The sequence below is a fragment of the Leopardus geoffroyi genome, chromosome D4 (genome assembly GCF_018350155.1).
Source record: "Leopardus geoffroyi isolate Oge1 chromosome D4, O.geoffroyi_Oge1_pat1.0, whole genome shotgun sequence".
Classification (NCBI taxonomy): domain Eukaryota; kingdom Metazoa; phylum Chordata; class Mammalia; order Carnivora; family Felidae; genus Leopardus; species Leopardus geoffroyi.
This window is the reverse complement of record NC_059342.1, coordinates 26,570,824-26,583,019: the sequence shown is the minus strand read 5'-3', so window position 1 is coordinate 26,583,019 and position 12,196 is coordinate 26,570,824. Positions and strand designations below refer to the sequence as shown.

At 44.5% G+C, this 12,196-nt stretch overlaps 1 protein-coding gene across 2 annotated transcripts in view; it reads left to right on the top strand.

Annotated features, from left to right (window-relative positions):
- The window catches only part of AGTPBP1 (ATP/GTP binding carboxypeptidase 1), a 165,562-nt gene extending 161,742 nt beyond the window's left edge, over positions 1-3,820 (top strand). For both annotated transcript variants that reach the window (XM_045469902.1, XM_045469901.1), the window contains exon 26: positions 598-3,820. In XM_045469902.1, the coding sequence (XP_045325858.1) occupies positions 598-775 (178 nt within the window). In that variant the 3' untranslated portion in view covers positions 776-3,820. The remainder of the gene's footprint in view (positions 1-597) is intronic.
- The last annotated feature ends 8,376 nt before the right edge of the window (positions 3,821-12,196 follow it).

The window sequence follows — 12,196 nt, the reverse complement described above, 5'->3', positions numbered from 1 at the left end:
TAATGAAATATTCAGAAGCACTTAGTGCTTTTAAGCAAATGTCTTATTCTGTGTCTCAAGGGAAAGTAATTAATCTGGGTGTGAGCATTCACTTGTTTTTCATTTTTATTCTTGACCAATGGAAACCGGATGGGTGAGTGCATGGGCCGTTTTTATGGCAAATAATCATTGTATAGACTTAGAATAAGTGGTTTCAGTGTTTAAATACCACAGTTTCTTATAATGGATGAATTATACGATAAAGTTTATTGAAATGGTCTGTTTCTTTTCAGTGATTAAAACAGAACTTTTAACCCTACAAATTGATGAAGTCTTTTAAAAAGGCAACCTCATGGGAGAGTTTCTTGTTTTTTGTAGCTATCTAACTATAGAGTGGAGAGTGACAGTCTTTTAATATAATTAATACTTAGCATTTCACCCTTTATGGTTTCAGCTATTACAAATCTTTTAACTTGTTCATTTGGATAACATCTTTAAAGCTAATGCAAACTCTTACATTATATTGAAATCAAAATTAACCCAATATGGTCAAATAACCTTATGTTAGAACCTTAGGATCTAATGCAGTCTCATGTGCTCTATGTGCTCTGGCCACAGCCCTACCACTTACGTCTTGGATGAAGATGAGCCTCGATTCCTTGAAGAAGTGGATTACAGTGCAGAAAGTAATGACGACTTAGATACTGAATTGGCAGAAAACGCAGGAGATTACGAACCTTCTGCTCAAGAAGAAGCACTTTCTGACTCCGAATTATCAAGAACATACCTACCTTAAGCCTTCTACCATCTCTTGTTAACTGAAAAAAGAAATGAAATATCTTGGGTTTTCTTACACAGGAAGTTTGAGAGAAAAGAGTTAAATAGCTAACTCGAGAAAGACAAAAAGTAACTTGGGCCTGTTTGGTTTCAAGACAATAAATATGTTATTAATTCATGATAACATTGGCACTTGTTTTATTTCAGATATTCGGTGCACTTGATACCGCACTGAATGATCAAATACTGGATTTACCTGTTTTTAAAAACCTGAGTATCACTGCATGAATTTTTATCTTTAATGGTTATATCCTGCATCAAAGGGGTAAATTTTAAAGTGTGTGAGAATATAAAATCTGAATTCTAGAGTGGTTGAAAATCCCGAGTTGTTGAAAACTAATATATATGTACATGGATTTCTCTAGCTGTGACTGTGTAGTGTGGTTAGACATTGAAGATAAGACTGTTCTTCAGAATCATGTTAACTGTGGAGTTGCGACTGAAATCACCCAGAGTTTGCCTTGAAACCATTACAGTCTCCATTTACCAAATTAAACAAATAAAAGCTGTATTAAATATTGGATTCATTTCGTCATCCTTTTTAACCAGCCCAGATTATTTGGTTTGTGGAATCTTTGTGAGGCTATTATAAAAATCCAACATCTGAACACACTGATAAAAACTTGTGAAAAGAAAAAAAGGCCGAATTCACCGGTGTTAAGTTTTTATGGTATACGTGAAACTGTACCTATTGTAGAAGATACATTTGAACAGCTCTCTTCTCTAAAACTGTGTCTCGTGGGTGTACCTGAAATTTATCACTATAGTCAGTTAAGCTTTAAAGATGCAGTGAGAGTGTGATCCAGTGTTAAGTGTGTGTCTCTGTATTAAGCATATTTAGCGTTCCCTGAGTTGTGTGATGCTGTTAGATTTACTGAAGGGAGTTCACCTAGAGCGTGCCGACCCTGGTGTCTGAGTCTAGGTGACCGCAATGTGGTAGACCATTTCTTGTAGTGACATCTTTGCGGGTTTAAGCTGCCCTGCTGCAGGAATGATTTTGTCTTCAAATAAAATAAAACTAGTTCAGCAACTCTGGATAAGTGTCCTAAGAACTAAGTTTCTGTTATAATAACACAAACCCAAAGGAGATACCTCATTCATGGATTCTTGCCAGGACTCACATGCTTCACTTTTGGTACATTGTCTTTGCTTATTCCTGGTTACAATTCTTTTAGGTCTTTTTTAAAAACCTGTAATAACGGAAAAGAAAAGATAAAAGTGTATTTCATGTTTTTGCCTTTTCCAAATCAGTGATTTTCACTGTGTTTATTTGAGGCATTTTATCCATGGTATAGCTTATTTCTGGTGTCCTAGGAGCCATGTTTAAACACCTAGCATGGGGCAATTGAGCTCTTTTTCTCTTAGGAACCTAATTCTTATGAATCTCAGAAAATACAGACTGGATTGTGAGGATTGCCAATCCTCTTACTGTGTGGTGAGCTAATGTGGGAAAGATGAGGATACTTTGTAAGGTCAAACCTTATTTATTTAATAATCCAATAATTAGTAAAGTAATTTATTTTTTATTTATATACTTCATATATAAAATAATTAGATATTTAATTATAATTTTTTTCAGAGAGTGGATTGGAGCCACTGTGTCTGTATGTAAATTTTTCTTGCTTCTTATAAAACTAAAAATTGAAACCCAAGGTATCCATGTATGAGAAGCAATTACAGTTACTGTAATGTGAAGAATAACTCAAAGCTTGAATTTATTATGTTGGCAGTTTAAAAATCCCTTACTGTAATATTTCATATCGATGAAGTTCATCTTTTAGTATATGCTATAAAACTGAATATGCCTTTTATTAAATAATTATTCACAAGGTGGAAGAGAAAGCCTTTATAGTTAGGAAATGATACTTTCCTTAATAAACAGCTTTGGAAAAATAATTTAAAATCCTAACTTTCCTAAATAGGGGTAAAGCTAAATGTAATTGGCTCTTAGTAGATAAAACTGCCCTAAATGTTATCCCTGTTGTCTATTTCTTTTCAGGATTTTCAAAGAACAAGTGAGATGCCTTCAGTGCCATACTTCTGAAAAGTAATGCGTGGCTGACAACCTGAGTCTAATGACAGAGTTTAGATTTATTTAATTTGCCTTGTTTTTGGAACTATGAATATTCTTAAATGTAGATGGTCTAATCCAGTGGTTCTCGTCCTGTGTTGTGTGCATCAGAATCACCTGGGGAACTTGCTTCTTAAAACAGAGATTCTGTAGACCTGCGTGGGCCCCAAATGTACATTTCTTCAAAATTCTCAGGTGGTAATGCTGTAGGCATCGCTCCGGCAGAACCACTGTCTCCCCTGATGCGCTCTTCCAGCCTCCAGTTTCCTGAGAGGAAGTTAGCACCAGGGATGGTTCCGATCAAACTAATTTGTAGAATCAAGAAAATAGACACAGGGAGATCAAGCGAGGTCACAGGGGCACGCAATCCAGATCAAACTAATTGGTAGAATCAAGAAAATAGACACACAGAGATCAAGCGAGGTCACAGGGGCTCCAGCCCAGGCCTGCAGACAACTAGTCTTGTGTTGTCTCCTTGCCGCAAAAGGAGATGCTGTTGTTGGCCTTTCCCCAGAAAGGGAGAACCGTGAAAGGCTTGAGGGTCTGTCTTGAGTTTGTGAAATGTATTCAGGCAGGGCAGCATGCAAAAACCTATGGTTCAGATCAGCTTCTCCTTTACTGCAGTCATAGTATTGTTTGAAGACAGGATTTTGTCCTGCCTTAGTATCTTTCTTACTCAGTTCCTGCCAGGTCTCCCAGTTTTGTGTGGTATTTAGAAACATGGACATTTGTCTGAATCCTAATTGCAAATAAGTCACCTGGAGTCTCACTTCAGATAGCGCACTAATAGCAATGAATACTATCTTTCTACATTTCCAATGTCCAAGTTAACATGACCATATTATTATAAGCACTGAAATGGATAATATAATAAATGTACTAATGGAATTGTCTTTGTGCATGATCCAGAAATAAATGACAGTAACAAAACCATGAATGTATCTTTATAAATCCTTTTGTTTTCTTGTATGCACTTTAATGGTTATAAAAGAATGGAAAAATCCGTGAATTCAGTGAACCAGCTGCATGTAAACGCTAGGTCCCTCCATTAGGAAAAACCTGTTGAAGCAGTATTTCAATTGAAAGATCATTCTACTGTACCCATTAGAATGTTCTTATTAATATTAAGTGAATATTTCTCTGGTTAAAGCATATTTAAAATCCTGTATAGAAAAAAGGAAACTCAGAAGGTAGTCTCATTTTCTTTATGAGAAGTCACATTTTGAAGGTTTGGTTCCCAGAATGCCAATTTCAGTTGTTTTTCACTGTTAATGATATTTTAAAAGCCTTAATATTGACCTACACGGTGCTGACCATTAAGGGCCTTCTCTTTCTATACCCCGAGCAGTAACTTAGGCCTGTTTCTGCTCCCTCTACCTCCTAAGCCTTCTTTATACTTCAAGCTCTTTTGACCTCGGGGCACCTTCTCTCAAATCTTAGGCTTCTGAGCTTGGTTGGTTATTGGGGTCATTGAGTAATTAAACTTTTCAGTTTGAGGTCACTAAACAGGCAGGACCTAAATCAAATGAGTGGGCCTCCTAGGGTGGCATTTGAGGCATTGGACCACCAGCCAGAGTGAAGTTTTGGAGCCTGGGATGTGGCTGACGCTGTCGAGGGTGGAAGCGATCTCTGCATCTGTGCAGCTGCACGCATGCACGCTCACAAGCCAGGGCAAAGTGCAAGGGGGCCTGTGATGCCCTTCTGTCTGCAAACCCGGGCAGCTCCCACTATTAGCTCCTGATATGCAGAAAGGCTTCCCTTCACAGCAACTAATGTGGGACTGTCCCTTTTAAAGATGTCCTGCGGGAGTGCCAAGCGAGTATGAAGTGAAGCAATAGCAAAACTCTGCTCACAGGAGTGACGATGCTGATTTTCCAGACGTTGTTAATGTGCCCATAAACCACGTAAAGAGCAACGATGAATGGCAAAGGGGAAGAAATTAGGAAAGACCAGGATGCTTGGTACGGAAAATTGAAATAGAAAAGGTGAGACTTCAGTAACTACAAGTCAAGTCTGCACCTTTGAGAGTAAGTGGGCTTCTCTGCAGCTTGTTCTCTGCCTGGCAGTTAATTAAATAGGGAATTTTAAGGCTGGAAACTCCCCTTCATGTTCAGTGCTAAGTAGTTACTAAAGTCAAGTTACAAACTCTGTTGGCGATGTCACGACTTTTTTTTTTATTTATGCTTTTTCCTGTATCATCTCTGTGATGGCTTTTTCTCCTGTTTTCCTCATCTTAATCTTAGAAATGTTTGACATTTCATCTGCTTTTCTTTTCACGTGTGGGCACTTGACGCCATGAATGATTATATCATTTCATATGAAAAGATAACTTTCAAAATCCGAAGATATCCCTCCGAAAGGATTATAAGCTGTACTTCATGTCGAGAGAGGAGTGTCCAGTGCACACACGCCTTTGTCAGCTTTTATTTCCCCCTTTTGAAGGGCTACACCAGATGAAAAAATACCAAAAACGATACCCCTGTTCTCACACATGTGAAGATCCAGATCGCTTACAGGATGGGGTGGACAGTGCAAGTGTGCTTCCTGGCGAGCCATTCTCTCCTTCGCCCTAACCAGTGTTCAAGGTCTGTGTGTTCTGAGGTCACCGTGTTGCCCTGAAACCCCAGGAGTGGGGGGATACGTGACCTGAGCTGAGCTCGTCTGGCACATGCCACCTGCTGATCACGAGGATGGTCAGGCAGACTGGCGATCCAAGCTGACCCTAGCCTAGCGAATGTCGGGACTGGATGGTAATGCCAGAACAAAGGCCCTTCCTTAAGAAGGGAGGGTATAGCCGCTGCTGGCCTCCATGCAACCCCGAGAGGAGAACACTCCCAAGACAGCCCGTGTTGAATGAGCAGAGCCAAGACATGGAGAGAAACTGGGTCCTTTTGTCATTTGAGCCTGTGTCGAGCTTTATGTGAAACCTTGAATTGGACAGCTCTGTGGTTCAAGCTATTTAAGTTGAATTTTACTTGTGAGGGTATGTCTTACACAAATATGCCCCAAACCTACCTGAAAAACCAACCTTTCGTGTCCATCCTCGAAGGGATGGCTGGACCCAAAGCACACATCCTGAGAGAGAGGTAAGTTCTTGTTACTCAAAGGGACACTCTGGACAGGCAAAATCAGCAGATGTCCTCTCAAGCATGTCAAAGTGATTTTGTGTCTAGCAGAAAGGCTTATTGGGCCAGAAATGAGCCATATTTTTGTCATCCTGCTCTAAAACCCAGGGATTATTTCCTCCAATTATGAGACTTGTCATTGGTTTGTTCAGACGTAATGTTATCCCAAGAGCTGACTTTTCAGCATCTTGAAAGTTCTCTGTTGTAGTAATGGAGAACATGAATGCTGTGAAATATTAATACTGAAAGGGAGTACCTCTGTAATGGTGCATCATCATGACAAGATGCACCCAGAGAGCAGGCTGAGAGGGATCAGAGATCCCTTTGTTGGGTGACATCAGTTAGACGAATGAGCAAATACAATGGGATGAAGTTTTCGTATTATGCAGTTACCAGTCTCAAAGCTATTTCTATCCACCCCTGCCTTCTATCCACACAGGATTCCCAGGTAAAGAGCATGTAAATAGCCCTTTAAAGTTCAGGAAGTGCTTCCGTACAAGTTACCTCATTTGAGCATCACAAAAACACTATTAATAAGCAGATATCCTTGGTATTTTCACTTAATGTGTGAGGTTCAGGCCATAGGACTCACCCAGACTTGCTGGTGGGCAGCAAAGTGGGGACTCAGGGCCGAGCCCTGGCCCCTCTGCTGGTGGCCCTGTGCTTCCCCCACAGGCGGCCAACCCATGGCCTGTGCCAACTCTGTGGGCGAGTTTGATACGCAGTTTGACAATTTTGAAAGCGTACGAGACTGTTCCATCACCACACACCCTGGTCTCCCTCTGGAGGGTGGCGAGAGCCAACCCTGCCAGTATCTGGCCTGTGTTGAACACTCTCCTGGCTGCTTTACGAAAATGATGTCGATGGAAACATTTTCTCTCATATTTTACAAATCACTGTCTTTATGGACGGTTAGGTAGAAGGTGGCACATCTGGTGTTTGTGTCTCATCATTTTACGTTTTTGTTTTTGTTTTTTGAAGAAAAGAGACCCTTGAGTCTTTTTTATTTCATGTTTAACAAAACAGTGCGTTAGTACAAGTCTTTTTCTGTCCTTTCTGGTTTCTCTTAAGGCTTGGAAAGGCTGCTTTTTATAGCCAGGATGGTAAGGGAAATGTAATGCACATTTTGTCTAATAGACTTAAAATAAGTTTTGCTTCACTTTTCGTCAACCGAATTTACATTTTTATTGGGAAGAGAGCTTATTCTGTAGCTTCATTATCACTTTAATCGGCTGGGCCAAGAAATAAGTTTCAGAAACAAACCCACAATGATCTGTTTTCTAGATTCCGTTTTATTTAGAGGAATATAATCTTCTTATAGCACAAAACAAGAATAAGATGACCTAATAAGCGCCCTGACTTTGGATTTGTACTAGTTTACGATCAGCTTGTTGGCCAAAACTTTTATAGACTTTTTTTTTTAAGTGTATTTTTAGAGAGAGAGAGCAGGGGAGGGACAGAGAGCGCAAGACAGAATCCCAAGCAGGCTCCATGCTGTCAGCACAGGGCCCCACATGGGTCTGAACCCACGACCCGTGAGATCATGACCTGAGCCAAAACCAAGAGTCAGCCGCTTAATTGACTGAGCCACCCAGTTCCCCCTATGGAGGCTTTTTTATTTGTTGTTGACTAACTAAGCTTGCTTAATTAAATAGCCCCCATCCCATGCCAGAGCTACCTGTCTCAGGATTGACAAGGACAGCATTAACACCCAGAGGTCTGAATCCACCTTAGAATCTTTAGAATGATTGTTTTCATCTTTCACCTCTTGCGTACCAGCACCCCACACAGGTTCTCCGGCGGTCCCCCGTGTTTTGTGGTGCTAGCTGGAGGGCCCTGGGATCTCATTAGCACATTCACATCGTCGGACTCTGTTCAAAGGGACACAGGATGTCCTGTCATAGCTAACTTTTCTAATTTAGAATTAGTTTACAGTGGGTGGAGCATTTAATGTCCATTCAACTAATCCACCAAATATTACTATCACAGCTTGTGAAGTTAGAGACCCACATTTGTAGGGTGTTAGGCACAAAGCCCGCACAAAATAACAGCTCAATAAATAGCATATAATTATCTCCATGGGTGGTGGCCCATTTGACTCCATTTCATTTATTCTACTTAGTATTTCAGACCTTTTCCATCTTGGCCCTCATTAGGACATGCAGTACCACACTTGTTTAGATGAAGAAATTCATCCGAGAAAGGTTAAGTGACTTGCCTGAGGCCACCCAGCTCTCTGCTTCTGAACCCCCAAATCCTCCCTGATGTGTGCGCTCTGCTGGCTCGTGCTTTTAGGCTGAGCAGAAACCGACTCTAATTTCAGACTTGTTTCATATTCTGTTGACAATTACATCGCCCATCTTGCCATTTATAGCTTTGACTTTATAGCTTTGGGAAGCACCTTAAAATATAATTGCAAATGCTCTCCCCATCCAAATGTGTATGCTCCATGCCTAATAATGAGGCTCTTAAGTGGTGGCATAGGAGAGCGGCAAGATGATAGCTCATGGGAAATGAGAAATCTGGGCAAATGGAATCTGGTAATGGACTTGTCAGTGACACCATTTTTCTGATCACTGGTCCGCGGTTACGTTGGCACATTTTGTATTTCGAAAGGCACAAAAGGTCAGGCCGTTGCCCAAATCCTGGTTAAGATTTTGGTTATTTTGCAGAATTGTAGCAAAGTAACTCAGGAGTGACTTTTTAAAAACTTTATGTTTGATGTTTCTGTCCTTTGTTTACAAGTGGTACTTGCTATTGGTTGTAGATCTGGCAAAAAAAAAACCCCAAAAACCAAAAAACCCAAGTTTTTCTCTCCTATTGCCTCAGTGATTTCCAGCACAGCTCACGGGCGGCCTGAAGCAGAGACACGCGGCTGAGCCCCGGCTGCATCGGCTGGGCCAGAGTAGACCTGCGGGCCCGTGAACCTGAGAGTTAGTGCTTGATGTTACGGGCCCCCGAGTTTCGGGGTGATGTGTCACACCGCATCCTGGAGGGAACGGCCGCCTAGTACCCACCCGGCAGAGGACTGCAGGGTCCTTGTTATGTCGGGCTGAGGGCTAACCGCAGAAACGAATCAAGTGTCGGAAGCAGTACTTGGACTTGTTATCGTTACTGTTCATCTCACGTTGAACTTGACTCTCTATCTCTCAGATGCAGAATGTAGAAGCCCCCTTAGTGGGACTGGGAAGGGAAATGTTGGATTAACATTAATGGGTTGATTAGGCAGGACGGATGAAGCCACACACTCTGTGTCGATGGAGAGAAGACAGAAAACGGGGGGGGGGGAGGGAGGGGGGACAGAGAGGCAGGGAGGACACGAAGGTAAGGTGCAGGGGGCGTGTGTCCATCCCTTACATCTGTCTTCTCGTTTGGGGCTGGGCTCCGTTGCTTGCTCACCTTTGGGAAATCTCAGAGGCCGGCTGCCTCCTCTCTGTGCCACCAGGGGGACAGGTGGGGGACTCGGTCCCTGTCCCCACCAGTTGGTTAGCACCTGCTGCGCCCGCTACTGGCTCACTGGGCACCAGGGAGAGCTTGTGTATGGCTGAGGTTTCACGGCTTCTTTACCGAAGCTTCCGGAAAGTGTGCCAATGCCCTGCAGATGCAGAGAAGGAAGGTGAGGAAAAGAGCGCAGAGCCACTGGTCCACCTCCCCCACTTCCGGGGGCGGCGCAAGGAGCGGTTCTCCGGGGTGGGCCTTCTGAGGGTGACCCGCAGCGAGGGGTGCCTGCCCTTCCTGGACCCTCACGGGCCTCACGCGCGTTCCTACCTGCCCAGTGTCTGGCTCCCCTGTCCTGGAGCGATGCCGCCCCACACCCAGAGTGAGGCAGCCCGGCTCCCCAAGATTCTCAGGAACCTTCAGAATTCCCTGCTTCGGCTTCAGATGTTGCCCGAGTCTGGAGTGGAGCGGGAGAAGCTCTGGGTCTGGGCTGGGGGTGGGCTGGGGACAGCGGGGCCTCCGCTCTGGGAGGGGCTCTCACCCCCGAGAGGCCCAAAGACAGACACGGGCCGCCTCTCACCAGACACCACCAGCCAGACCCCCGTGAGGCAGGTGCTTTCCCCCGGTTAGAGCGACTCGGGCCGGGGTTCCTGAGAAAAATCGGTCTTTAGCAAGAATTTCCTTATTGACCAAGTAATTTAAAAAGTGGTGTCATTTTTACATATTTTTTCCCCATATGAAGGTTCCTAGCTTGTCACCTGTTAGGAGGTGTGTGTACGTGGTGTGCAGTGTACCGGGGGATAGACATGTGCATGTGTGATGTGTGTGCAGTGTATTGTGTGTGAGTGTGGTGTATGTGTGTGCGGTGTGTGTGCTGTGTGTGGGGGGGTGTGGGGGTGTGTATGCTGTATGTGGTGTGTGTGTGGTGTGTGGTGTGTGTGCCATGTGTATGTGTATGTGTGTGTGTGGTGTGTGTGTATGTGGTGTGTGTGTGTGTGTGGTGTGTGTATGTGTGTGTGTGGTGTGTTTGGTGTGTGTGTGTATGTGTGTGTGTATGTGTGTGGTGTCTGTGTGTGTGCCGTGTGTGTGTGTGTGGTATGTGGTGTGTGTGTGTATGTGTGTGGTGTCTGTGTGTGTGCCGTGTGTGTGTGTGGTATGTGGTGTGTGTGTGTGTGTGTGGTATGTGGTGTCTGTGTGTGTGTGTGCCCTGTGTGTGTGTGTGTGTGGTATGTGGTGTGTGTGTGTGTGTGTGTGTGTGGTATGTGGTGTGTGTGTGTGTGTGGTGTGGTGTGTGTGTGTGCGTTGTGTGTGTGTGCGGTGTGTGGTGTGTGCCGTGTGTGTTTGTGCCGTGTGTGTGTATGTGTGTGTGTGTTGTGTGTGGTGTGTGTGCCGTGTGTATGTGTGTGTGTGTTGTGTGTGTTGTGTGTGTATGTGTGTTGTGTGTGGTGTGTGTGTGTGGTGTGGTGTGTGTGTGTGTGTGTGCCGTGTGTGTGTGTGTGTGGTATGTAGTGTGTGTGTGTGTGTGGTATGTGGTGTGTGTGTGTGTGTGTGTGTGTGTGCCGTGTGTGTGTGTGTGGTGTGTGTGCCGTGTGTGTATGTGTGTGGTATGTGGTGTGTGTGTGTGTGTGTGTTGTGTGTGGTGTGTGTGTGTGGTGTGGTGTGGTGTGTGTGTGTGTGTGTGTGGTGTGTGTGCCGTGTGTGTGTGTGTTGTGTGTGGTGTGTGCTGGAGAATGGTGAGGAGGCAGCTAAGCTGGTGGGGTCCAAAGGGCTCACCCGTCTGTCGGGCGCAGGCAGAGAAGCTCCACCTGTTTACACGTCGAGACTCTGCAGGATTTAGCTTGTTTTCTCCGCACCAAGTGTGTGTCCCGCTGACGCTGACGATGTGGCGGAGGTGAAGCCGGGGAGCACGGCGCTGGGCTGACGGGCAGCAGCGGTCCCTGCCCTCCCTGCACAACAGGACCCGACTTTCTTCAGGACACGGTGGGCCCGGGGGGGGGGGGGGGGAGGGGCTCACGTCGAGGATTTAGGGAAGACTTCACGGCAGAGGTCGTGTTGAACGGAGTCGACTTTTCGTGTGTAGGGGCGTGTGCTCGCGCCCGTGTGCACCGCACTTCAGAGTTGCAAAGCATTTCCATATGTATTTCCTCATCAAATTGGTGTAGCGACCGTGAACGTGGTGTGTCATCATCCCCACTTACCACCGAGGAAACCGACCCTCAGGCGGATGGAGGTGACATGTGCAGGTCATCCGTTGTGTCCCCGGGGGGGGCCGGCGCCCCAGCCCTCAGGTCTGGCCGCAATCCCTTTTCCTGCCATGAGGGAGAAGCAGCCACCCAAATGCATGTAAATCGGAAGAGTAGAGGGGACAATGTGTATTACAATTGCTTGCATCTCTGTCTGTGCAAAGAAGAAAATTAAACTAAAAAGCAGGTTAGTAAATGGGAGGAGAAGGAGAGTGTGGTGGGCAGAATTCTAGAGACGTTCTGTAGGGACACCTCTTCCCTTCCTCCCTTCATTTCTTCGGCTGCTCTAATAATTGCATTGACATAAGACAGGTTAACAGGAGAAAATGGAAGCCCACAGAGCTGTGAGTCTCAGAGAAGTGACCGGAACAGTCTGCTTTTATACCTTTTAGACAAAGAAACAATTATTTGTGAAGATTTGACAAAATACGGGAGTTTGGGCTCAGAGTAGCAAATTAATAAAGAAGCAACAAAGTTGGTTTATACAGTCTTCTCAGCCTTGA